Genomic DNA, 25857 nt, shown 5'->3' with positions numbered 1-25857 from the left:
CAGAGCGTCCTGGAAGAGATATAACAAAGTCACAAAAAAAAAAATCGCAGAATCCGAACAAATACAGAAATCCCACATACGGGGCCAAATCGCCATTTAGAGGATATGTAACAATTGAAACATAAGTTCGTGAACCCCTCGTATAAGGAGGAGGACACCACTCTCCACAAGCTGCAGTCATGCTGCCCGTGTCACAGCCCCGCCCCCTCCCTGCTCTCTGGGCTCCCCCCACTGGTGATCTCACCAGAGCCCCTCCACCCCCTGCTAAGAGCAGCCCCTCCCACTGTCAGCCTGATTTCTTATAGAATAACTTGGTGTAAAGTGGATGGATTCAGCTACTTCCAGCAGAATAAGAGCCACACTTTCCTTGTACTCCCCCCTCCCCCTCCAGTGTGCAGTCTATGAATACTGTGTATATTGACGGCATTCATGATATTCTGCATTTATGAATACAAATAGTGAAAGTTATCAGAATGAAAGTGACCCGTCCCGGGAAATACATAATACATAATACCCCGCCATGGATCACTTCTACATTCTATTATATCTGTACAGAACAGGCAGTGGCGTGACGGCTCCACCGCACGCTCACCGCCGCCGCCACCGCCGAGATAGAAATCCAATTTCCTTCCAGCATTCTCTCCTCCGCCATATCTCAGCCGCTCCATATCTGGAGGAACGTGACGCTTCGTCTCCGCGCTCGCCACCCGACCAACGCTCCTTCCCGTTATCTCCCTTTTCTGCGGCCCATTCGCTCTCATTCTATTTCCTCCTCTCCCTATTCAACTCCAGTGAGGTCTGATGAACCCCAAACTGGGTGGAGAAGTACTGAACTTACTGTTCCCTAAAAGTCACCTCGATTGTTGTCCTGCGAGCTGGGAATTGTCTGTGTGGGGTGAGGCCAAGAGAGTGGAATAAGAACTCTTGCCTTTGTCTCTTTACTCCCCCCCCCCCCCCATTTCTGTCATACTCTTTTCTCTCTCCCCATCTCCTGTTTTTTTCTTTTCCCTCCCCTTGCTTTCCCTCTTTAACTCACAGACACGTACTATTACCCTCCTCCAACCTTCCAACCTTTATCTCCCTTCCTCTGTGCTCCCCCCCCCCAACATATATACCCCAATTCCCCATCCCCCCATTCCTAGCACACTCCTTTCCTCTTCCCTCTCCTTATCCCTTTCTCCCCCTTTTTTCTTCCATCTCCTCTCTCCTTCCACATTCGCCCCTTCTCCCTTTCTCTTCTCCCTCTTTCTCCTTCTCCCTTCTTCATCATTTATCTATCCCTTTCCCTTCCTCTCTCTCCTTCTCCCTTCCTCATCCTCTCCATTCCTCCCTCCTCTCCTCCCTTCCTCATCTTCTGCATTCCCCCTCCTCTCCTTGCTCTTTCTCTCCTTCTCCCTTCCTCATCTTCTCCATTCCCCACCCCCTCCTCTCCTTCCTCTCTCTCCTTTTCCCTTCCTCGTCTTCTCCATTCCCCCCTCCTCTCCTTCCTCTCTCTCCTTCTCCCTTCCTCGTCCTCTCCATTCCCTCCTTCTTCCTTCCTCTCTCTCCTTCTTCCTTCCTTTATCCCCTCCACCCCCCCCCCCCTCCTTCCTCTCTCTCTCCTTCTTCTTTCCTGATCCTCTCCATCCCCCCCCCCTCCTCTCCTTCCTCTCTCTCTCCTTCTTCTTTCCTGATCCTCTCCATCCCCCCCCCCCTCCTCTCCTTCCTCTCTCTCCTTCTCCCTTCCTCATCCTCTCCATTCCCCCCTCCTCGCCTTCCTCTCTCTCCTTCTCCCTTCCTCATTCTCTCCATTCCCTCCTTCTTCCTTCCTCTCTCTCCTTCTCCCTTCCTCATCCACTCCATTCCCCCCTCCTCTCCTTCCTCTCTCTCTCCTTCTCCCTTCCTCATCCACTCTATTCCCCTCTCCTCTCCTTCCTCTCTCTCTCCTTCTCCCTTCCTTATCCTTTCCATTCCCCTTTCCTCTCCTTCCTCTCTCTCTGTCTCCTTTTCCTTTCCTCCCCCTCTTTATTCCTTCCCCTCTCTTCTCCTTTTCTCGCCCCCCCCCCCCGTTTCTTTCTTTCTCCTTCTCCTTTCTTCATTCTTTCCCTTTTTCTCTCTCTTCCTCTCCTTTCCTCACCCTCTCCCTTTCATCTCCCCATACCCTCCTTTTCCTTTCCTCACCTTTTCTGTTTCCCACCTACTTCTCTTTCCAAACCATCTCTCCCTCCTTCTCCCTTCCTCACCCTCTCATTTCCCCTCTCCTCTCCTTCCTCTCTCACTCCTTCTCACTTCCTCACCGTTTCTATTCCCTCCTCCTCTCCTTCCTCACCCTCTCCATCCCCTCCCCTCCTCTCCGTCCCCTCTCTTTCCTTCTCCTTCCCTCACCCTCTCCATTCCCCCCTCCTCCCCTTCCTCTCTCTCTTCTTCTCCTTTCCTCACCCTAGCCATTCCCTCCTTCTCTCCTTCTTCTCTCACTCCTTCTCCCTTCCTTCCTCACCCTCTCAATTCCCTTCTTCTCTCCTTCCACTCTCTTCTCCCTTCATCGCCCTTTCCATTCCCCCCTCCTCCAATTCCTCTCTTACTCAGTCTCCCTTGCACACCCGCTCCCTCTCTTTTTCCCCTTGTCTCTCCTCCCTCTCCATCCCCTCCTCTTCTTCCTCTCTCTCTCCCTTTCCCTTCCTCACCCTCTCTATTCCCCCCTTCTCTCCTTCCTGTTTCTCTCTCTCTCCCTCTCCCTTCCTCACCTTCTCCCTCTATTTTTTCCTCTCTCCTTCTCCCTTCTTTACCCTCTTCACCCCCCCTCCTCCCCTCCCCCCTCTCTCTCCTTAACCCAACCCCCCCCCCCCCTTTTCTCTCCTCCCTTCCTCACCCTCTCCCTTTACTCCATCCTCACTCTCTCCCTCTCCATCCTTCCTTCTCCCTTCCTCACCCTCTCCACCCCCCCAGTCTTGGTACAAAATGTATATTGTAATACCCCCATAAAAAGGTATGACCCGGATCCTGGTACAGAATATATTTCGAATACCCCCAGGAGAGGTATGACCCGTGTCTTGGTACAGAATATATATATAGAGTACCCCCATGAGTGTTATGACCCAGATCTTGGTGCAGCATATATACTGAGTGCCCCCTGTGAGTGGTATGACCCAGTCTTGGTACAGAATATACAATGAATACCCCCATGAATGGTATGACTCGAGCCTTGGTACAGAATATATATTGTAACCCCCCTCCCCCCCCCCCAGTGAGTGGTATGACCCAGTTTTGGTACAGACTATATATTGTAATACCCCCATAAGTGGTGTGACCCAGGTCTTGGAGCAGAACATATATTGAATACTTCCCATGAGTGGTATGACCCAGTCCTGGTACAGAGTACATAGTATCTCACAAAGTAAGTACACCCCTCACATTTTTGTAAATCTTTTCTTCTATCTTTTCATGTGACAACACTGAAGAAATGACACTTGTCTACAATGTAAAGTAGTGAGTGTACAGCTTGTATAACAGTGTCAATTTGCCGTTCTCTCAAAATAACTCAACACACAGCCATTAATGTCTAAACCGCTGGCAACAAAAGTCAGTACACCCCTAAGTGAAAATGTCCAAATTGGGCCCAAAGTGTCAATATTTTGTGTGGCCACCATTATTTTCCAGCACTGCCTTAACCCTCTTGGGTATGGAGATCACCAGAGCTTCACAGGTTGTCACTGGAGTCCTCTTCCCCTCCTCCATGACGACATCACAGAGCTGGTGGATGTTAGAGACCTTGTGCTCCTCCACCTTCCGTTTGCAGATGCCCCACAGATGATCAGTAGGGTTTAGGTCTGGAGACATGCTTGGCCAGTCCATCACCTTTACCCTCAGCTTCTTTAGCAAGGCAGTGGTCATCTTGGAGGTGTGTTTGGGGTGGTTATCCTGTTGGAATACTGCCCTGCGGCCCAGTCTTCGAAGGTAGGGGATCATGCTCTGCTTCAGTATGTCACAGTACATGTGGTCATTCATGGTTCCCTCAATGATCTGTAACCCCCCAGTGCCGGCAGCACTCATGCAGCCCCAGACCATGACACTCCCACCACCATGCTTGGCTGTAGACAAGACACACTTGTCTTTGTCCTCCTCACCTGGTTGCTGCCACACACGCTTGTCACCATCTGACACCAAATACGTTTATCTTGGTCTCATCAGACAACAGGACATGTCCTCCTTAGTCTGCTTGTCTTCAACAAACTGTTTGTGGGCTACCAGCTCCGTGATGTCGTCATGGAGGAGGGGAAGAGGATTCCAGTGGTGACCTGTGAAGCTCTGGTGACCTCCATGCCCAAGAGGGTTATGGCAGTGCTGGAAAATAATGGTGGCCACACAAAATATTGTCACTTTGGGCCCAATTTAGACATTTTCACTTAGGGGTGTACTCACTTTTGTTGCCAGCGGTTTAGACAATAATGGCTGTGTGTTGAGTTATTTTGAGGGGACAGCAAATTTACACTGTTATACAAGCTGTACACTCACTACTTTACATTGTAGACAAGTGTCATTTCTTCAGTGTTGTCACATGAAAAGATAGAAGAAAAGATTTACAAAAAATGTGAGGGGTGTACTTACTTTTGTGAGATACTGTATATTGAATACCTCCCATGAGTGGTGTGACCCAGTCTTGGTACAGAATATTTATGGAATACCTTACATTTGTGGTATGACCCAGTCTTGGTACAGAATATTTATGGAATACCTTACATTTGTGGTACGACCTAGTCTTGGACAGGATATGCAATATATTGAGTACTGTCCATGAGTGGTGTGACCCAGCCTTGGTACAGAATATACTATAGAATAGCCCCCCTCCCCCATGATTGGTACTGAATGACCCAGTCTTGGTAGAGGATATGCAGTATATTGAGTAGTGCACATGAGTGGTGTGACCCGGGTCTTGGTACAGATTATCGTATATAGTGAATAATACCTCCCATGAGTGGTATGACCCAGTCTTGGTACTGAATATATATGGAATACCTTACATTTGTGGTATGACCCAGTCTTGGACAGGATATGCAGTATATCATGAGTTGTGTGATCCAATCTTGGTACAGAATATACTATAGAATACCCCCCCCCCCCCATGAGTGGTACTGTATGACCCAGTCTTGGTACAGGATATGCGGTATATTGAGTACTGTCCATGAGTGGTATGACCCAGTCTTGGACAGGATATGCAGTATATCATGAGTTGTGTGATCCAATCTTGGTACAGAATATACTATAGAATACCCCCCCCCATGAGTGGTACTGTATGACCCAGTCTTGGTACAGGATATATATGGAATACCTTACATTTGTGGTATGACCCAGTCTTGGACAGGATATGCGGTATATTGAGTACTGTCCATGAGTGGTGTGACCCAGTCTTGGTACAGAATATACTATAGAATACCTCCCCCCATGAGTGGTACTGTATGACGCAGTCTTGGTACAGGATATGCAGTATATTGAGTAGTGTCCATGAGCGGTGAGACCCGGGTCTTGGTACAGATTATATATTGAATACCTCCCATGAGTGGTATGACCCAGTCTTGGTACAGAATATTTATGGAATACCTTACATTTGTGGTATGACCCAGTCTTGGTACAGAATATTTATGGGATACCTTACATTTGTGGTATGACCCAGTCTTGGTACAGGATATGTAGTATATTGAGTACTGTCCATGAGTGGTGTGACCCAGTCTTGGTACAGAATATACTATAGAATCCCCCCCCCCCCCCATGAGTGGTACTGTATGACGCAGTCTTGGTACAGGATATGCAGTATATTGAGTAGTGCCCATGAGCGGTGAGACCCGGGTCTTGGTACAGATTATATATTGAATACCTCCCATGAGTGGTGTGACCCAGTCTCGGTACAGAATATTTATGGAATACCTTACATTTGTGGTATGACCCAGTCTTGGACAGGATATGCAGTATATTGAGTACTGTCCATGAGTGGTATGACCCAGTCTTTGTACAGAATATTTATGGAATACCTTACATTTGTGGTATGACCCAGTCTTGGACAGGATATGCAGTATATGAAGTACTGTCCATGAGTGGTGTGACCTAGTCTTGGTACAGAATATACTATAGAAACCCCCCCCCCCCCCCCATAAGTGGTTGTGTATGACCCAGTCTTGGTACAGGATATGCAGTATATTGAGTACGGCTAATGAGTGGTGACAAACAGCAATGACAATCCCATGAATCCAATAAACAACGTTATGGTAGCAATAGACATTATTTGAATGATAAGCCGTGTCCCCCCACTGTGGATGTGATGACCCCCCCAGGCACTGATTCCGACGCTTCAGTGCAGGGATTTCAGTTCACATTGTTTCCAGAAGTGTCCAAATTCTTTCACATTCTTGTAGTCACAATTTCCTGTTTCCTGACCTCTGGACACAAATGTTCCCTCGGAATCTGTTCTGTGATGGGAAATATTTTTTATTTAAAATTTGGACAAACGTTCCTCAGATTCCTCACTCCGGCCAACAGGAAGTCAGGTGAGTTCCCGAAGTTCTGCTCCCCTCCGGCACATGACAATTACCTTGTTTTTTGTTCGATTTTATTTTCGCTTAGAAGACGGATTTTCTATTAAAGGTCAGTTCCACCTTCAACTCAGATTTCCCTTCTGGATGGGTGGCGTTGTACATAATCCCCAACAATCATATTCCCTTATTTGCTCCCTTTTTATTCTGTTTTATTTCCCATTAAAGCTGTTTTGTTATTTCTGTACAAAAAGTGAAAAAAAAGACACACCTGTTGATTAGGGATGAGCTTCGTGTTCGAGTCGAACATCGGCTGTTCGCCCGTTCGGCGAATTCCGAACGTTATGGGCCGTTCGCGCCAAATTCGTGTGGCGCTCACGGCCCACAATGCACTGCGTCATCGCAGTGCATTGCTGGCTCATGATTGGCCAAGCATGCACTGTGACCCCGCATGCTTGGCCAATCACAGCGCCAGCAGCGAGGAGAGCCATGATTGGCCACAGGCAGGATGCCTGTGGCCAATCATAGCTCAGGCTGTGTAGTACACGCCCCACACTATATAAGGCCGCCAGCGCGGCGCCCTTGTGTAGTGTGTTGGCGTCTGAAGCAGTTAGTGGGTTGTTGGAAGTGAACAAGAAGTAACGTTATACATCTAAAGTTCTACACATCTGTTGGTACAACTGATCTCAGCCATATTGATGTTTGCAGTCCCACATGTTTAGAATGTGTAGAGGAATGTGGCAGAATCTGCATAGCAAAGGAGTTATCTTCAGCCCACCTGGTGTGCACAAAGCTTCAAAGAGATTGATGACGAAGACGGCCCAGGGCACATCGACTGCAATACTGGCCACAGAAGCCAAGTATGGCAGGACAGTCAGTAATATTATGCCCCGTACACACGAGCGGACTTTTCGACATCCAAACTCCGACGGACTGAGTCCGGCGGACTATCCGATCGTGTGTGGGCTGCAACGGACTTTAGCGAAGCTAAAGTCTGACGGACTTTAGAAATGAAGCATGCTTTAAATTTTCCCGACGGAACTCCGCCGGACCCGGTCCCCTTTGAAAAATCCGCTCGTGTGTGTGCTACTCCGACGGACTAAAACCGACGCTAGGGCAGCTATTGGCTACTGTCTAGGAACTTCCTACGTCGAATCCAGTCGTACGTCATCACGTTCGACTCCGTCGGAGTTTGGTGTGATGGTGTGTGGTCAAGTCCGTTCGGTCGAAAAGTCCGCCAGAACTCCGTCGGAACTCCGGCGGAACTCCGGCGGAACTCCTTTGGAGGTCTGTCAGACTTAATCCCTCTCGTGTGTACGGGGCATTAGGAGGGCTGTCATGTGAACACTGATTGGTCCAAAGCAAATGGGACTGGCAGTAGGGTGTGGTATGGCTGAGGTATGTTTATCAAAAAGGGTTGCAACAATGAGTTCGGCCTCTGATTCCATCAGGAGGTCCAGTCACGAGGGTCGGATAAGTATAAGGCCGCGTACACACGGGCGGATTGTCTGTCCAACTTAGTCCGCTGAACCATGTTTCAGCGGACAATCCGCTCGTGTGTGGGCTTCAGCGGACTTTTTCAGCGGACAGTCTGACGGACTTTGTCTTTCGGAATTTCCGTAATTTTGTCCGCTGAAACTTGGTTTTGTCCGTCCAAACTTGGTTTCAGCGGACAGTCCGCTCGTGTGTAGGCAAGTTGGTCGAACTAAGTATGGCGCATGCTCAGAAAGGGTTTACACGGCCGAAGGTTGCATTGCAGTGTATTGGACGTCGTTTTTCTAGTCCCGTCGTACGTGCTGTACACGTCATCGCGCACGTTTTCAGCGGACTGTCTGCTCATCGTGTGTGGTCAAGTCCGTTCATTCAAATTTTGAACGGACTGTCTGTCGGATTGTCTGACGGACTTAGTTGGGCAGACAATCCGCCCGTGTGTACGCGGCCTAAGGCTTATATTGTGTTCTGATTGTATTGTAACTTCTATTGATACTTTATGCACGCTTTCTTATTTCCTTGGGAAATAAATGAGATTTAATTGATCTTAAACCGTGTATTGATTTCATAGCCAACGGTGGTAGTATTGTGATATTAACGATAGCATGTGCTTGGCGTATAGATAGACGAGCTAAACTATAGGGACTAGACAAAGTAATACATAACTGATAATAATAATAATAGATTGAATTGATCAGTTACTTCATGGGTGTTCTGTGTACCTTCAACACAGTACACACCGATCGTTATCGGCCGATTTTCGATCTTGCTGTTGTGTAGTGGTTGTTGTCTGTGTGCCCTGACCGCAGTATACACCGCTATATTCACCTCACCTATATAGCTAGTGATCTATCTTTTATAATAGAGCTTGCAGTCAGTAGTGTTAGGCGATAGTGCGTGCTGTCTGCGTGCTCTGTACCCAGTACATACCGCTATATCCACCTACATAGCTGTTCTCTAATTGAGCCCACTTGCCATCTGCAGGAGTTATTGGAAGTTGTGTGTGCCTCCAGCACAGCACAGTATACATCTGTATATACCCCTTTATCTCTGGTGTTCTATAAAAAAAGGCATCTGCAGGAGTTAGTGGGTTTTTTGTGCCTCCAGCACAATATACACCTGTATCTACCCTATATTGCTGTTCTCTAATAGAGCCATCTGCAGGGCTTAGTGGGTGTTGTGTGACTCAATTACAGTATACCCCTTTATCTCTGGTGTTCTATAATAAAGGCATCTGCAGGAGTTAGTGGGTGTTGTGTGACTCCAGCACAATATACACCTGTATCTACCGTTTATTGCTGTTCTCTAATAGAGCCATCTGCAGGAGTTAGTGGGTGTTGTGTGACTCCATTACACTGCTGTTCTTCCCAACTCCCTTCAGGCCATTACCATGTCTGGAAGGCCAGCAAGGAGAGGCAGACAGGCACGAGCCGATAAAAGAGGGCAAGCAGGCTCTGTGTCTAGAGACAACAGTGCTGGTCGTGGACTTGGTGCATTGTCATCAGCACGTGGCCATGGGACACGCTTGTCCTTCTTTTCGGCAGCTGGACATGTTGAACCGCAACATGCCAATGACTTGGTAGAGTGGATGACCAAGCCCTCTTCATCCTCCTCATCCTCTCTCACCCAGTTTCAGGGTACTAGCAAAGCAGCTGCCAACGCATCGTCTTCCCTCCTCTCAATGTCATCATCAGTGACTCCTTCCCTAGACCCACCACGTCCTCCTGAGGAGTCTCCTGAACTCTTTGAGCACAGTGTTGGGTACATGTTCCAGGAGGATGCCCAGTGTTTTGTAGCCTCTGATGATGACACTCAGCTAGAGGAAGGCAGTAGCGTGAGCGCAGAGAGAGGGGATGCTCAAGAAGGACAGCAATCTGGCAGTCATGTTCCACAAGCTGCAGCATACTGCCAGGTTTGCTACAGCGATGAAGAGGGAGGGGATGATAAGGGCACTGACTCCACGTGGGTGGCTGGTAGGAGGGAGGAGGAGGAGGAGGCACATGTCCAACGAGGCAGGATGCCCTCCAGGGGCCAGCTTAGGGGCAGCACACCGACTGAATCACACCGCAGAGCTCCGCCTGTGCAGGGCGCTGCCTCTGCGCGTTATTCTAAAAGTTCTTTGGTGTGGGCCTTTTTTGAGACGAGTGCATCAGATCGCACCGCTGCTATTTGCAACATATGTCTCAAGCGTATCTCGCGTGGCCAAAACATCAGCCGCTTGGGCACCACATGCTTGACCAGACATATGTTGACCTGCCATGCAGCTCGTTGGCAAGCGTACCTCAAAGACCCACACCAAAGAACAAAGCGGACCTCTCCTTGCTCCTCATCAGCTGGCATCTCCAACCCCACTAGACCTTCAGTCCTCTCTGAAACCTGCTCTGAGAGGAATGAAGGTGTAGAATTAGGTGTGTCACAGCCAAGTGCTTCCGGGCACTCTGCTAGCGGTACACCCACGTCCGATTATAGCAGGCAAATGTCCCTGCCCCAGCTGCTGGACCGGCGAAAGAAGTTCACTCCCAGCCATCCACATGCCCAGCGGTTGAATGCTAGCTTGGCTAAATTGCTAGCACTTCAACTGCTGCCTTTTCAATTGGTAGACTCGGCCCCCTTCCGTGAGTTTGTACAATGTGCGGTTCCTCAGTGGCAGGTCCCCAAACGCCACTTTTTCTCACGGAAGGTGATTCCGGCTCTCTACCGGCATGTGGAAGGCAATGTCCTTGCCTCGCTGGACAGGGCGGTCAGCGGTAAGGTGCATATTACCGCTGACTTATGGTCCAGCAGGCATGGACAGAGACGTTACCTGTCTTTCACTGCCCATTGGGTCACTCTTCTGGCAGCTGGGAAGGATGCAGGACAAGGTGCAGTAGTGTTGGAGGTTGTTCCGCCACCACGCCTCCAAAATGCTACTATTGGTTGTGACACACCTCTCTCCTCCACCCCCTCCTCTTCTTCTTCCTCCATGGCCTCTTCCAGTGCTCTGTCCTCAGAACCAGCGGTGCTCTGTAGGCGTTCCAGGGGCTACGCAAGTACGCAGGCAAAACGATGCCATGCCGTGCTTGCGCTGGTTTGTTTGGGGGACAGGAGCCACACTGGGGCGGATGTTTTGTCAGCTCTGCAGGGGCAGGCCGAGAGGTGGTTGACGCCACGCCAGCTTAAGCCAGGAACCGTTTGAGGAGGCCACAAGGATGGTGAGCAGTGACAGTGCATGCATCATTGACACTGTACCTCTTGTCCACCTCTTGGAGCATACGCTGCATGGAATAATGGACAGGGCACTTGAGGCAGAACAGAGGCAGGAAGAGGAGGACTTCCTTGCCTCTCAAGGCCCCCTTTATCCAGACAGTGTTCCTGCTGTGCCACCCATCACACAGGAAGAGGATGAGGAGGAGGAAGAGGAGGATGATTGTGTCAGCATGGAGGTGGAGGCTGGCACTCAGCATCAGCAGCATCAGCAGCAGCAGCAGCAGCAGCAGCAGCAGTCTTGTAGGGATGATTTACAGTCCCAAGAAACACGTGGACTTGTACGTGGCTGGGAGGAGGTAGCTGCGGATCATGTTGTCCTTAGTGACCCAGAGGACTCCGGACCGAATGCCTCAGCTAACCTACGCTGCATGGCCTCCCTGATCCTGCAAAGCCTGCGGAAGGATCCTCGTATTCTTCGGATCAAGGAGAGGGACCATTACTGGCTGGCCACTCTCCTTGATCCACGGTACAAGGGTAAGGTTGCCGACCTTATCTTGCCATCGCAAAGGGAGCAGAGGATGAGACATCTCCGGGAGGCCTTGCAGAAAGGTCTGTGCAACGCGTTCCCAGAGACTGGGAGGTCACAAACTCCTGGTCCTGGACAACGTGTTGCTGAGGCATCAGCCAGAAGGAGCGGTGGAGAAGGTGGCCGTCTGACTGATGCTTTCAGACAATTTTTTAGTCCGCAGCCCCAAGGTATGATCGGTTCCAGCAACCATCGCCAGCGTCTGATTTACATGGTGCAGGAATACCAAGGGGCAAAGTCAGACTTGGACACCTTTCCCACCGAAAATCCTCTGGCTTACTGGGTCTTTAGGATGGATCACTGGCCAGAGCTTGCACAGTATGCAATTGAGCTACTGGCCTGTCCTGCATCCAGCGTTCTTTTGGAACGCACCTTCAGTGCTGCTGGTGGCTTTGTTACCGATCACAGGGTGCGCCTGTCCACCGAATCAGTTGATCGACTGACCTTCATCAAGAGGAATCAGTCTTGGATCACCCACAGCTACCAAGCACCTGAAGCTGATGTAACCGAATAATTTTTTTTGAAATACCACATCCCTTCAAGACTGCCTATGCTGATGCTGAGTGACTGTCCTGTTATGTTGATTGTCTATCCTCTTCCTCCTCCGCTGATATGTTGGAAGAACATTTCTGGTTCTGGGTGATGCCATCAGCCCAATTTTTCTGCCCTGTTTAACAGGGGCGTTTAATTACAATTTTTGATGCAATGCTTTGCAGCAGGGCTAATTCCTGCAATAAAACTAGAGTATATGGGAGAGGTTGCAGTGTGGTGGCACCAGCACCAGTGCCTAAGGCCAAATTTTTCTGCCCCTGTTTAACAGGGACATGTAATTACAATTCTTGATATAATATTTCACAGGAGGGCCCGTTCCTGTTCCCACCCAGAGTAACTGTGAGGACTTATAGTGTTGTGGTACCAGCACCACAAGCACCAAAGGTCAATTTTTCTACCACTGTTCAACAATGGCATGTAATTACAATTCTTGATATAATCGTTCACAGCAGGGCGCTCCAGCGCCCACCAAGAGTCACTTTGAGGGCTTACAATGTTGTGGCAAAACCAACACCTTGTTCCGCCATTTCTGCAGAGCATATAGGGCAGGCCCCTACTTTCAAACATCCAACTTACAAACATCTCCTACTTGCAAACGGAAGGAGACAACAGCAAGTGAGATGAAAAAAGATGGACGACAAAACAAATTATACAGGGGTGATAACCCTTCCCTATGTTTTCCAAAAAGCTTAAAAATAGTTTTTTTGACTGGAGCTACACTTTAAAAATGTACCAGTTGAAAATGACCAACAGATTCAACTTAACACAACAAACCTACACAGTCCCTGTCTTGTTTGCACCGCCTGTATACTGCTGTTCTGAGTATATAGGGCCTGGGGGCCACACGCATTTCCTTTTTTTAATATGGGTACGGGGTTCCCCTTAATATGCGTACAAGACCCAAATAGGCTGGTAATGGGCAGGGAGGGCTATGCCAGATATAACATTAAAACCGCAAGCAGTTTTAAATGGTGTTATTTCCGTTTAATGTCATTTTGTGCAGGGACTGTTCTAAACACGGGAAACACGTGGCACTTCACAGGCATACTACAGACACCCCCCAGGCACCATCGTCATTAAAATCAGTACTCCCGCCAAAACGGCCATTTTTAAAAAAAATTTAGGCATTGAACCATGTCCCCTGGGGCAGGAGCCAGGTCCCCAAACCATTTTTAGGACAGTATCTTGCATATTAGCCGTTAAAATTAGCACTTTTAATTTCGAACGTTCGAGTCCCATAGACTTCAATGGGGTTCTAACGTTCGTACGAATTTGGGGTCCGTTCGAAAGTTCTGGTGCGAACCGAACCGGGGGGTGTTCGGCTCATCCCTATCTTGAGCGGTGATAACGCCATGTGCCCTCTGCCCACGCTGCACTCTTATCACTTACATTGTTCCTGGCTCTGAGGTCTACAGAACACCTCCCTCTATTTTGTGGAGAGGAAAAGGGAGGTGTTTTGTAGTCCTGTCCTAGGGTGACAACGCTCAGTCATTGTACTGTATGTATGGAGGAGCGCCGTTGTCACCCTAAGACAGGGCACCTAACACAACACTCCCCTTAACACATGCTAATGCCCTACAGCGGAGCAGACTGGTATGAATGGGCCCTTAAAGTGACCCTGTCACCACACGGCCACTTGTCCTCAAAGAGCACCCTGTAAAAGAACAGGCTCTGTACTTATATACTTACCTTGTCAGCAGATGTTCCTTGAAATTCCGCCACTTTTCCTCTCCCCGGCTACAGCCAGCAGGTATTCCACCCTTCGGGTACCCATTACCCCCCGCTGCACGCTGTGGTTCCTCCTGAAGACGTGGGGTACTGTATTCAAATTTACAGAGTCCAGTCAGTAACATTTTCTTCCAGTGGAGGTCTGAATATAATGTTTGTGCATTGACTCTTCACATCACAGCACCCCCCCCCCCCGCCTTTACATCACAGCTCCCTCCTTCACATCACAGCCCCCCCTTTACATCAGAGCTCCCCCTTTACATCACAGATCCCCCTTTACATCACAGATGTCCCTTTACATCACAGATCCCCCTTTATATCACAGATCCCCTTTACATCACACATCCCACTTTACATCACAGATCCCCCTTTAACATCACAGCTCCCCCCTTTAACATCACAGCTCCCCTTTACATCACAGCTCCCCTTTACATCACAGATCCCCCTTTAACATCACAGCTCCCCCCTTTAACATCACAGCTCCCCTTTACATCACACATCCCACTTTACATCACAGATCCCCCTTTAACATCACAGCTCCCCCCTTTAACATCACAGCTCCCCTTTACATCACAGCTCCCCTTTACATCACAGCTTCCCCTTTACACCACAGCTCCCCCTTTTACCTCACAGCTTCCCCTTTACATCACAGCTCCCCCTTTATCTCACAGCTCCACTTTACATCACAATCCCCCCTTCACATCACAGCTTACTCTTTACATCACAGCTCCCCTTTGTATCACAGCACCCCCCTTTACATTACAGCCCCCCTCTTTGCATCACAGCTCCCCCTTACACCAAAGCTTCTACTTTACATCACAGCTCCCACTTTACATCACAGTCCCTGTTCACATCACAGCCACCCTTTACTTTAAAGCTCCCACTTTACATCACAGCTCCCCTTTACATCACGCCCCCCCTTTACATTACAGTCCTCCTTTTACATCACAGCCCCCTTTACATCACAGCTCCTCTTTACATCACACCCCCCCCTTTTACATCACAGTCCTTCTTTTTCACCACAGCCCCCCTTTATATCACAGCTCCCACTTTACATCACAGCCTCCCTTTACATCACAGCTCCCCTTTACATCACAGCTCCCCTTTACATCAAAGCCCCCCTTTAAATCACAGCTCCCCTTTACATCACAGCTCTTTTACACCACTGCCCCCCTTTACATCACAGCCCCTCCTTTACATCACAGCTCCTCTTTTACACCACTGCCCCCCCTTTACATCACAGCCCCCCTTTACATCACAGCTCCTCTTTTACACCACTACCCCCCCTTTACATCACAGTACAACTTTACATTACAGCTCCTCTTTTACACCACAACCCCCCCCCCTTTTACATCACAGTCCCTCTTTCACACCACAACCCCTCCCCTTCACATCACAGCCCCCCTTTACTTGAGTGTCCTCATTCTCCCCTTCATATCACAGGTCCCCCCCACCCCAGTACATCACAGTTCCCCTTTACTCCACAGCTCCCCCATTTACACCAGTGTCCTCAATTCTCCTCTCACATCACAAGTCCATCTCCCATTACATTACACCTCCCCCCTTTACATCACAGTTCACCATCAAATCGTAGCTCCCCTCTTTACATCAGTGTCATCAGCCCCCCCCCTCTTTACATCACATCTCCCTATTTTCAGCAGTGTCTGCAGTCCCTTCTTAACATCACAGTCCTCCCCAATGACATCACAGTCCCCCCTTTTACATCAGTGTCTTCAGTCGCTCCTTCACACTGCAGTCCCCCCACCCTTCCTTACATCACAGTCCCTTTCAAATCCCTGCTCCCCCCACCTTACATCATGCCCCCCCACCTTACATCACAGCCTCCCCCCCCTTACAATACAGTCCCTCCCTTAAAGTGGTGCTTCACCCAAAAGCCAGATGCCTACAGTTGAGGTGCCCAAGACAGAAGAGGGAGGGAAAGAGTGGCTGGGGTGAGCACATTGCTGGATCCTGAGACAGGAATCTGTGTAATAAAAGTCAGTAGATACAGTTTTTGTAGCTGCTGACTTCTAATAAACACAAAAAACAAAAAAACAAAACAAAACACGGGAACTCCTCTTTAAAGTGGGAGTACACACTAAAGGTTTTTTTTTGTGCATTCAATGCATGAAGATAAAAAGAAAAACCTTCAGTATGCTCTTACACCAATATAGACGGATACAGGCACTGCATATATGTGATCACAAAGAGGAGTAAAAAGCGTGATATCATGGAGCCAGCACAATACGCCACTGCGCGTTTCGTCCGCTGAGACGTCTCAGCGGACGAAACGCGTCAAAATATATTGTGCTGGCTCCATGATAAGTGCATTACTTTATTCAATAAACAATTTAGTTAAGGATTATATGCTATGTGGCGATTTCTTCCTTTCATGGTCTTCCTTGTGTTTGGTGGAGCCTGAGACTTTCTTGACGCTGGGTTGGTGTTGTTGTACATCCTACATATTTGTGTTGCGTTCATACCCGTTTGCACTTTTATTTAGCGCTGCACTTTAACCTCACATTCACTTACCCATACCGCCCAACTTTTTTGAGATGGGGAATGAGGGACACCTATTAGCAAAAGTATGTAAACATAGAACACACCTCCTGCCACGCCCCCTTAAAGCGAAATTCCACCCAAAAGTGAAACACTCTCTTATACGCTTCTTCCCCTCCTCCTTCTGGTGCCACATTTGGCACCTTTCAGGGGGGAGATGGGAACGGGGAACCTGATTTTGACAGGTCTCCTTCCCCACTTCCGGAGACAGGCCGCGGCCCGATCTTCCAGAAGTTTGCCCCTCCCATCCTTCCCCCGCTGCCGGGCCAATTAGAGAGTACAGCAGTAGGGAACCAGCTGTGAGGCCGAAAGGCTTCACTACCGGGTTCCTTTACCAGGAATGGCGGCAGCAGCACTTGGGAGCCAACTCGAGGATCAACTGGGCTACCGACATCGTGGGCTTCGTGGACAGGTAAGTGCCCTAATGTTAAAAATGAGCAGCAACAGTATTTGTAGCTGCTGACTTTAATTTTTTTTCACCCAGGCTGGACCTCCTCTCTGGCTACTTCCCAACCAGCCAACCGCAGTTGCTCTTCGGCAGGTTGCCTCTCCTGCGGGAACCGCCGTCATTGTATGACGGGTGTGTACACAGTGATCTGTGGGCACGCGCCCATTTGCTAGCAGGGGAGCCAATCAGGGGGTCCGGCTGTGTCGATGTCCACCGGCCACCCGCGATCGCTCCACAGAGAGGCAGAATGGGGATCTGCCGGGAGGGGTTGGGACCATGGAAAGCATGGTGCAGAGAGTGGGCACATGGGCCCATGGAAGGCACATCGTAGAGACTGGGAAAATGGGCCCATGGAAGGCATGGTGCAGAGAGTGGGCCCATGGAAGGAAACGTGAAGAGAATGGGCACATGGGCCCATGGACGGCATGGTGCAGAGAGTGGGCACATGGGCCCATGGAAGGCACATCATAGAGAGTGGGCAAATGGGCCCATGGAAGGCATGGTGCAGAGAGTGGGCCCATGGAAGGAAAGGTGCACACTCTCTGCACCACGCCTTCCACGGGCCCAAATGCCCACTCTCTGAGATGTGCCTTCTGTTGGCTCATGTGCCCACTCTCTGCACCTTTCCTTCCATGGGCACATGGGCCCACAGAAGGCACATTACAAAGAGTGGGTACATGGGCCCTTGGAAGGCATGGTTCAGAGAGTGGGCCCATGAAAGCAAAGGTGCAGAGAGTGGGCACATGAGCCCATGTAAGGAAAGGTGCAGAGAGTGGGCCCATGGAAGGCATTGTGCAGAGTGGGAACATGGGCCCATGGAAGGAAAGGTGCAGAGAGTGGGCCCATTGAAGGAAAGGTGCAGACAGTGGGTACATGGGCCAAAGGAAGGCATGGTGCAGAGAGTTGGCACATGGACCCTTCAAAGGCATTGTGCAGAGAGTTGGCACATGGGCGATTGGAAGCAAAGGTGCAGAGAGTGGGCACATGGGTCCATGGAAGGAAAGGTGCAGAGAGTGGGCCCATGGAAGGCATTGTGCAGAGAGTGGAAACATGGGCCCATGGAAGGAAAGGTGCAGAGAGTGGGCACATGGGTCCATGGAAGGAAAGGTGCAGAGAGTGGGCCCATGGAAGGCATTGTGCAGAGAGTGGGAACATGGGCTCATGGAAGGAAAGGTGCAGAGAGTGGGCCCATGGAAGGCATTGTGCAGAGAGTGGAAACATGGGCCCATGAAAGGAAAGGTGCAGAGAGTGGGCACATGGGTCCATGGAAGGAAAGGTGCAGAGAGTGGGCCCATGGAAGGCATTGTGCAGAGAGTGGGCACATGGGCTCATGGAAGGAAAGGTGCAGGGAGTGGGCACATGGGTCCATGGAAGGAAAGGTGCAGAGAGTGGGCCCATTGAAGGAAAGGTGCAGAGAGTGGGTACATGGGCCAAAGGAAGGCATGGTACAGAGAGTGGGCACATGGACCCATCAAAGGCATTGTGCAGAGAGTGGGCACATGGGCGCTTGGAAGCAAAGGTGCAGAGAGTGGGCACATGGGTCCATGGAAGGAAAGGTGCAGAGAGTGGGCCCATGGAAGGCATTGTGCAGAGAGTGGAAACATGGGCCCATGGAAGGAAAGGTGCAGAGAGTGGGCACATGGAAGGCATTGTGCAGAGAGTGGGAACATGGGCACATGGAAGGAAAGGTGCAGAGAGTGGGCACATGGGTCCATGGAAGGAAAGGTGCAGAGAGTGGGCCCATTGAAGGAAAGGTGCAGAGAGTGGGTACATGGGTCCATGGAAGGAAAGGTGCAGAGAGTGGGCCCATTGAAGGAAAGGTGCAGAGAGTGGGTACATGGGCCAAAGGAAGGCATGGTGCAGAGAGTTGGCACATGGACCCATCAAAGGCATTGTGCAGAGAGTGGGCACATGGGCGCTTGGAAGCAAAGGTGCAGAGAGTGGGCACATGGGTCCATGGAAGGCATGGTGCAGAGAGTGGGCCCATTGAAGGAAAGGTGCAGAGAGTGGGCAGATGGACCCATGAAAGGAAAGGTGCAGAAAGTGGGCACATGGAAGGCAAGGGGCAGAGGGTAGCCACATGGGCCTATGGATGCCACAGTGCAAAAAGCGGCCACATAGATTCCCTAGAAGGCATGGTGCAGAGAGCGGATACATGGGACCATTGAGGGCAGGATGAAGAGGGCACCCATATGTAGAGGTAACTATGAATGATTGTCCTAGAGTTACCAGCAGCCAGCACCAGCCAGCAACAACAGAATCCCACCAGGGACAATAGATCCACCTCAGAGAAAATAGAACCCCACCAGCAACAATAGATCCACCTCAGGGAAAATAGAACCCCGTCAGGAACAATAGATCACCCAGCAGCAAGGAACAACAGATCCCTCCCTTAACAGTGGATCCCCCCAGCAACAACAGACCCCCTGAAAGAAAAACCTCCACAGCAACAATAGATCCACCGGGAACAAAAGAGCCCCATCAGAAACAATACATCTCTTCCTTAACAGCAGATTCCTCCCAGCAACAATAGACCCGCTGCAACAAAAGCCCAACAGCAACAATAGATCCACCCCAGAAACAACAATAGATCTCCGAGCAGCCAGAAACAATAGATTCCTCCCACAACAATCGTCCCCCAGCATCATAAGCCCCCCCCCCCTACACCATTATCAGCCAATAGACCCCTCCCTCAACAAAAGATACCGCCAGCAATAATGAATCCCCTCAGCAGTCAGCATCAATAGATCCTCCAGCAAACTCCAGCACCCCCCTTGCCATTACATACATTTAATGCTGGAGCTGCTGGACCTGCGTTTCTCCTGAAAAAAGGGCCGCACCTACCATACATAAAAGACCGGGCCGCTTTACACCTACTACACAATCATCAGCCGGGGTAAAGAGGGAAACAAACTCCCAGCTGCTATGGCGGCTCTGGCTTTGCATACATCCCATAATAGCTATGGCAGCAAACTCTAAACTGAGCTGCTATTGATGACCTTCCTCTGAAGCTGTCCCGGCTGTCTCTGGCTTCAGATTCATAGAATCTCTAAAAGCCAAAACTTTCCTTTTTTTTTTAGTTTTGGATGCATTCCGAACCAAAATTTGTACAATTTTTTTGTTATTCAGAGATTTGGATGTATCGGAATTTCCAAATTACAATAGTAATGAATTTAAAACGAATCCAAAATAACGAAAATAAAATTTCATCCGAAATTCGAATCAAATTCGAAAAACTAGAATAAAATAAAATAAAATATAAAATAAAGGAATATAGAATAGAAAAGAACAGAATAGAATAGAAAAGAATAAAAAAAAACATTGGAATGGAAAGAATATAACCGTCTAATAGAATAATTTCAAATATGAATAGAATAGATTCTAATAAAATATAATCCTCTTCCAAAATCTAAGTTTCTAATAGAATAAATTTGAACTCAAGTAGAATAGAAAAGAATAATAGCGTAGAAAAAAAATAGAAAGACTACAACCAACTTTGAATTGAATAAATGTGAACTCGAATAGAATAGAAAAGAATAGAGTCAAAAAAAAAATAAAAGAATGAAATAGAATAAAAAAAAAAAATAGAATAGAAAATAATAAAATAGAAAGGATAAAACCGCCTTGCGAAAATTGAATTTCAAATAGAAAACATTTGAAGTTGAAAATAAAATAAAAGAATAGAATAGAAAAAACAATAGAATCAAATAGAATAGAAAAGAATAAAAGAATATAGAAGAATAGAATAGAATAGAAAAGAATAGAATTAAAAAAAAAACAGAATAGAATAAAATAAAATAGAATACAACCATCTTCCGAAATTTGAATTGAATAAATGTGAACTTGAATAGAATAGAAAAAAAAACATTAGAATGGAAATAATATGACCGTCTAATAGAATAATTTCAAATTTGAATAGAATAGATTAGAGTACAATATAATCATCTTCCAAAATGTAAGTTTCTAATAGAATAAATTTGAACTTAAGTAGAATAGAAAAAAATAATAGCGTAGAAAAAAATAGAAAGACTACAACCATCTTCCAACATTTGAACTGAATAAATGGGAACCCGAATAGAATAGATTAGAATAGAATAAAAAAAGAATAGAGTCGCATAGAAAATAAAAGAATGAAATAGAATAAAAAAAAAACCAACAGAATAGAATAGAAAATAATAAAATAGAAAGATAAAACCGCCTTGCGAAATTTGAATTTCAAATAGAAAACATTTGAATTTGAAAAGAATAGAATAGAAAAAACAATAGAATTAAATAGAATAGAAAAGAACAAAAGAAAAAAATATATAACGGTCTTCCGAAATCCAAACAGAATAGAAAAGAATAGAATAGAATAAAAACAACAGAATAGAATAAAATAAAATAGAAAGAATACAACCATCTTCTGAAATTTGAATTGAATAAATCTGAACTTGAATAGATTAGAATAGAATAGAAAAAAAAAACATTAGAATGGAAAGAATATAACCGTCTAATAGAATAATTTCAAATTTGAAGAGAATAGATTAGAATAGAATATAATCATCTTCTAAAATGTAAGTTTCTAATAGAATAAATTTGAACTCGAGTAGAATAGAAAAAAATTATATTATAGAAAAAAAATAGAAAGACTATAAGCATCTTCCAAAATTTGAATTGAATAAACGCGAACTCGAATAGAATAGATTAGAAAAGAGTAAAAAAGAACAGAAAAAAAAAGAAAATAAAAGAATGAAATAGAATAAAAAAAAAAAACAACAACAGAATAGAATAGAAAATAATAAAATAGAAAGAATAAAACCGCCTTGCAAAATTTGAATTTCAAATAGAAAACATTTGAATTTGAAAAGAACAGAAAATAATAGAATAGAAAAACCAATAGAATCAAATAGAATAGAAAATAATAAAAGAAAAAGAATATAACGGTCTTCCGAAATCCAAACAGAATAGAAAAGAATAGAATAGAATAAAAACAAAAGAATTGAATAAAATAAAATAGAAAGAATACAACCATCTTCTGAAACTTGAATTGAATAAATGTGAACTCAGATAAAATAGATTAGAATTGAATGACTGAATGAATAGAAAAGAATAGAGTCAAATTGAAAATAAAAAAAGGAAATAGAATAGAAAAAAGAACAGAATAAAATAGCAAAATAATAAAACAGAAAGAATAAAAGTGTCTTGCGAAATTTGAATTTCAAATAGAATATATTTGAATTTGAAAAGAACAGAATTGAAAAAAAAAACGATAGAATAGAAAATAATAAAAGAAAAAGAATATAAAGGTCCTCTGAAATCCAAACAGAATAGAAAAGAATAGAATAAAAACAATAGAATAGAATAAAATAAAAAGAATACAACCATGTTTGGAAATTTGAATTGAATAAATGGGAACTCGAATAGAATAGATTAGAATAGAATAGAAAAGAATAGAGTCGAACAGAAAATAAAAGAATGAAATAGAATTTAAAAAAAAACCATCAGAATAAAATAGTAAATAATAAAATAGAAAGAATAAAACCGTCTTGCGAAATTTGAATATCAAGTAGAATACATTTGAGTTTGGAAAGAACAAAAAAGAATAGAATAGAAAAAAAAACAATAGAATCAAATAGAATAGAAAATAATAAAAGAAAAAGAATATAACGGTCTTCCGAAATCCAAGCAGAATAGAAAAGAATAGAATAGAATAAAAAAAAACAGAATAGAATAAAATAAAATAGAAAGAATACAACCATCTTCCGAAATTTGAATAGAAAAGAATAAAAGATAAAAAATATAACGGTCTTCCGAAATCCAAGCAGAATAGAAAAGAATAGAATAGAATAAAAACAACAGAATGGAATAAAATAAAATAGAATGAATACAACCATCTTCCGAAATTTGAATTTCAAATAGAATAAATGTGGATTTGCATAGAATAGAAAAGAATAGAACAGAAAAGAGTAGAAAATAAAAGACTAGAAGAGAATAGAACAGAAAAAGCAATAGAATAAAATAAAATAAGTAAAATAGAAAGAAAATATAACTGTCTTCCAAAATTAGAATAGAAAATAAAAGTATAGACTAGAATAGAATAGAAAAAAAAAAACAATAGAATAAAATAAAATAAAATAGAAAGAATATAACTGTCTTCCGGAATTTGAATTTCGAATAGAATACATTTGATTTCAAATTTTCCACATTCGGTCAAATTGAATTAAATTCAATCGAAATTTTGGAAAATTTGAATCAAATTCGAGAACGAATCAAGGAAACTAAACAAATTCTGAAAATTAATTTAGCAAATTTAACTGCACACAATTACGTAAATAACGAGTCGACACAAAATATTTTTTGTTCCCTTCTGCACATGTCTAGTGGTGAGGGGTTAGAGTCCCGTGTTAGGTAGACTCCACTGGTCCTGGTCACCGTTGTCACAGAAAGTGATGGAAAAGCCCAAATTTTCGAGTAGTCACCAGTACAGGAAAAGAGGGGAGATCATTTAATTGGGGGGAGGGGGGGGGGGGGGGCACTGGGTCAGGTGACCAACGTCTACAAGGGTAATTCCCCTCACTTTCCTCACATTCCTGTTGGGTCTACAGGACGGGAAGTGACGGGAGATCTCCAGAAGGTGCCGAGCCGGGAGGGTCAAAGTATTTAAAGCCAGCGGGCAGCCAGGCAGATAGCATTTTTTTGGGGGGAGTTCTGCAAGATCTCACCCCCGTATCTGTGTCTGGGAAGGCGTCCTTACATCCCACCGTCAGGTATAACCGGCGCCAGTCGGTTTTACACAGAGAAGAGGAATTTTTGGCGGCTCCGAGAGCCCATCGAAAGTCGTCTGCGCCGGAGTTGGCCAATTTGTACGCCAGCCGAGCCGCCGGAGACGGGGATCCGGAATGACAGATACGGAGGGATAAGATTAAGATGTGCCGGCCACGGAGAGGACGCTTGAAGGGGACAGATAAGGAGGCGGCGAGGTAGAACGGTGGACGGATGAGACACAAAAGGTCGCCGACACAATGGTGGAAAAAAATAAAAATAAAGGAGGAAACTCCGGGGGCCGCCTTCTAAAGAAGTCCTCCCGGTAATGAGGTATTGATTCCATGGATGGAGGAATAATGGCTCCGGTGTGATCAATGGAGCCCGGGGGGCTCAGCGGGGGCGGCTCCAGGGCTACGCTATCTCTCAGCCTCATTGTTATCGGAAAGGAAAAAAAAAGCTGAAAGATTATCCGTGGAGAGCGCACTGTATTTCTTTTTTGTTGGTGAGGATGGGGGAGGGGAGGAGGGGGGGAGGCAATATATCTTACATCCCGTTTCCCCGTCCTTCGGCTGTTCACACTGAGCCCCGATTTATAAATATATATATTATTCCTTTATATGCCCCATTGGAAGCGTTTTGCTATTTCTGTTAAATTAGTTCAGAAAAATCCCGGTCGATCCCGCCAGAAATTCGCCGAGAACCTTCTGCGCTCTCTGCCTGGGCTGCACTCTTACCAGTTACTATCTCTGAGAACTACAGAACACCTCCCTCTGTGTCGTGCAGAGGGGGAGATGTTCTGAATTCCCATCCTAAGGTTGACAACACTCCCTATCATCAGTCCTCTATGTATAGAGCGGAGGTCTCCAAACTTTCTTAACAAAGGGCCAGTTTAGACTTTTGGGGGGGGGCGGACTGTGGCCAGTGGGGGGGGGGGGGGTAGAAAATGCCCCATCATTGGTTTTAGTGGGGAAAAAATAGAGACCGATTGTTGATAACAGTGGGAGAAATAGCATCCCATCCTAGTGCCCCATCATTAGTGTCAGTTGTGGATGCAATAGTGCCCCAAGGGCCAGATAGAGGCACGCAAAAGGGCCGCATCCGACCCCAGGGTCGCAGTTTGAAGACCACTGGTATAGAGGAGAATACAGAACCACTGTGTTATGGAGAGGAGGAGAGGGGAGGTATACCAATGCATTTATGACCATCATATTAACAACCTTCATAAAAAAAATGCAAACAAAAAGGAATATAAAAGCAAAAGAAAAGGCCTTCACTAAAAAAATAAAAGCCTGAGGGGGTCATTGTCAGCATTCCAACTTTACAAAGAAGGCAATAAGAAATGTAAGAGTGCAATCGGGGCGGCTAAGATAGGAGGAGAGTATATACTTAAAGAATTTCTTGTTGTTTTTTTTTTTTTTTAACTCTCCTCCTATCTTAGCCGCCCTGATTGCACTCTTACATTTCTTATTGCCTTCTTTGTAAAGTTGGAATGCCGACAATGACCCCCTCAGCCTTTTATTTTTTTGAAGGCCTTTTCTTTTGCTTTTATATTCCTTTTTGTTTGCATTTTTTTATAAAGGTTGTTAATATGATGGTTATAAATGCATTGGTTTGTGCCACCTATCAGTGTCCATCCGTGTCGTCCATCAGTGCCACCTATCAGTGCCCATCTGTGCCAACTATCAGTGCCCATCCATGCCAACTATCAGTGCCCATCCATGCCGCCAATCAGTGCCCATCCATGCCCATCTGTGCCGCCTATCCATGCCCATTCGTGCCGCCTATCCATGCTAATCCGTGCCAGCTATCCATGCCAATCTGTGCCGCCCATCCATGCCAATCTGTGCCAGCTATCAGTGCCAATTTGTGCCACCTATCAGTGTCCATCCGTGTCGCCCATCAATGCCACCTATCAGTGCCCATCAGTGCTGCCTATCAGTGCCACATATCAGTGCCCATCAATGCCACCTCATCAGTGCCACTTCATTGGTGCCACCTCATCAGTGCCGCCTTATCAGTGCCGCCCCACCAGTGCCCATCAGTGAAGGAGAAAACGTACTTAT

At 46.3% G+C, this 25857-nt stretch overlaps 1 protein-coding gene across 3 annotated transcripts in view; it reads right to left on the bottom strand.

Annotated features, from left to right (window-relative positions):
* PDE2A (phosphodiesterase 2A) overlaps positions 1-25857 on the bottom strand; it is a 910752-nt gene that overhangs the window by 368579 nt on the left and 516316 nt on the right. For all 3 annotated transcript variants that reach the window (XM_077451150.1, XM_077451151.1, XM_077451152.1), the window contains one exon: positions 1-9. This exon is cut by the window's left edge and continues 81 nt beyond it. In XM_077451150.1, coding sequence (XP_077307276.1) covers positions 1-9 — 9 coding nt within the window. The remainder of the gene's footprint in view (positions 10-25857) is intronic.

Source organism: Lithobates pipiens, unplaced genomic scaffold (assembly GCF_037356315.1).
Source record: "Lithobates pipiens isolate NorthernLeopardFrog02 unplaced genomic scaffold, aLitPip1_a1.2 Scaffold_23, whole genome shotgun sequence".
NCBI classification, from domain to species: Eukaryota; Metazoa; Chordata; class Amphibia; order Anura; family Ranidae; genus Lithobates; species Lithobates pipiens.
Note: the sequence above shows the minus strand (reverse complement) of the source record. Positions and strands in the feature narration are given on the sequence as shown.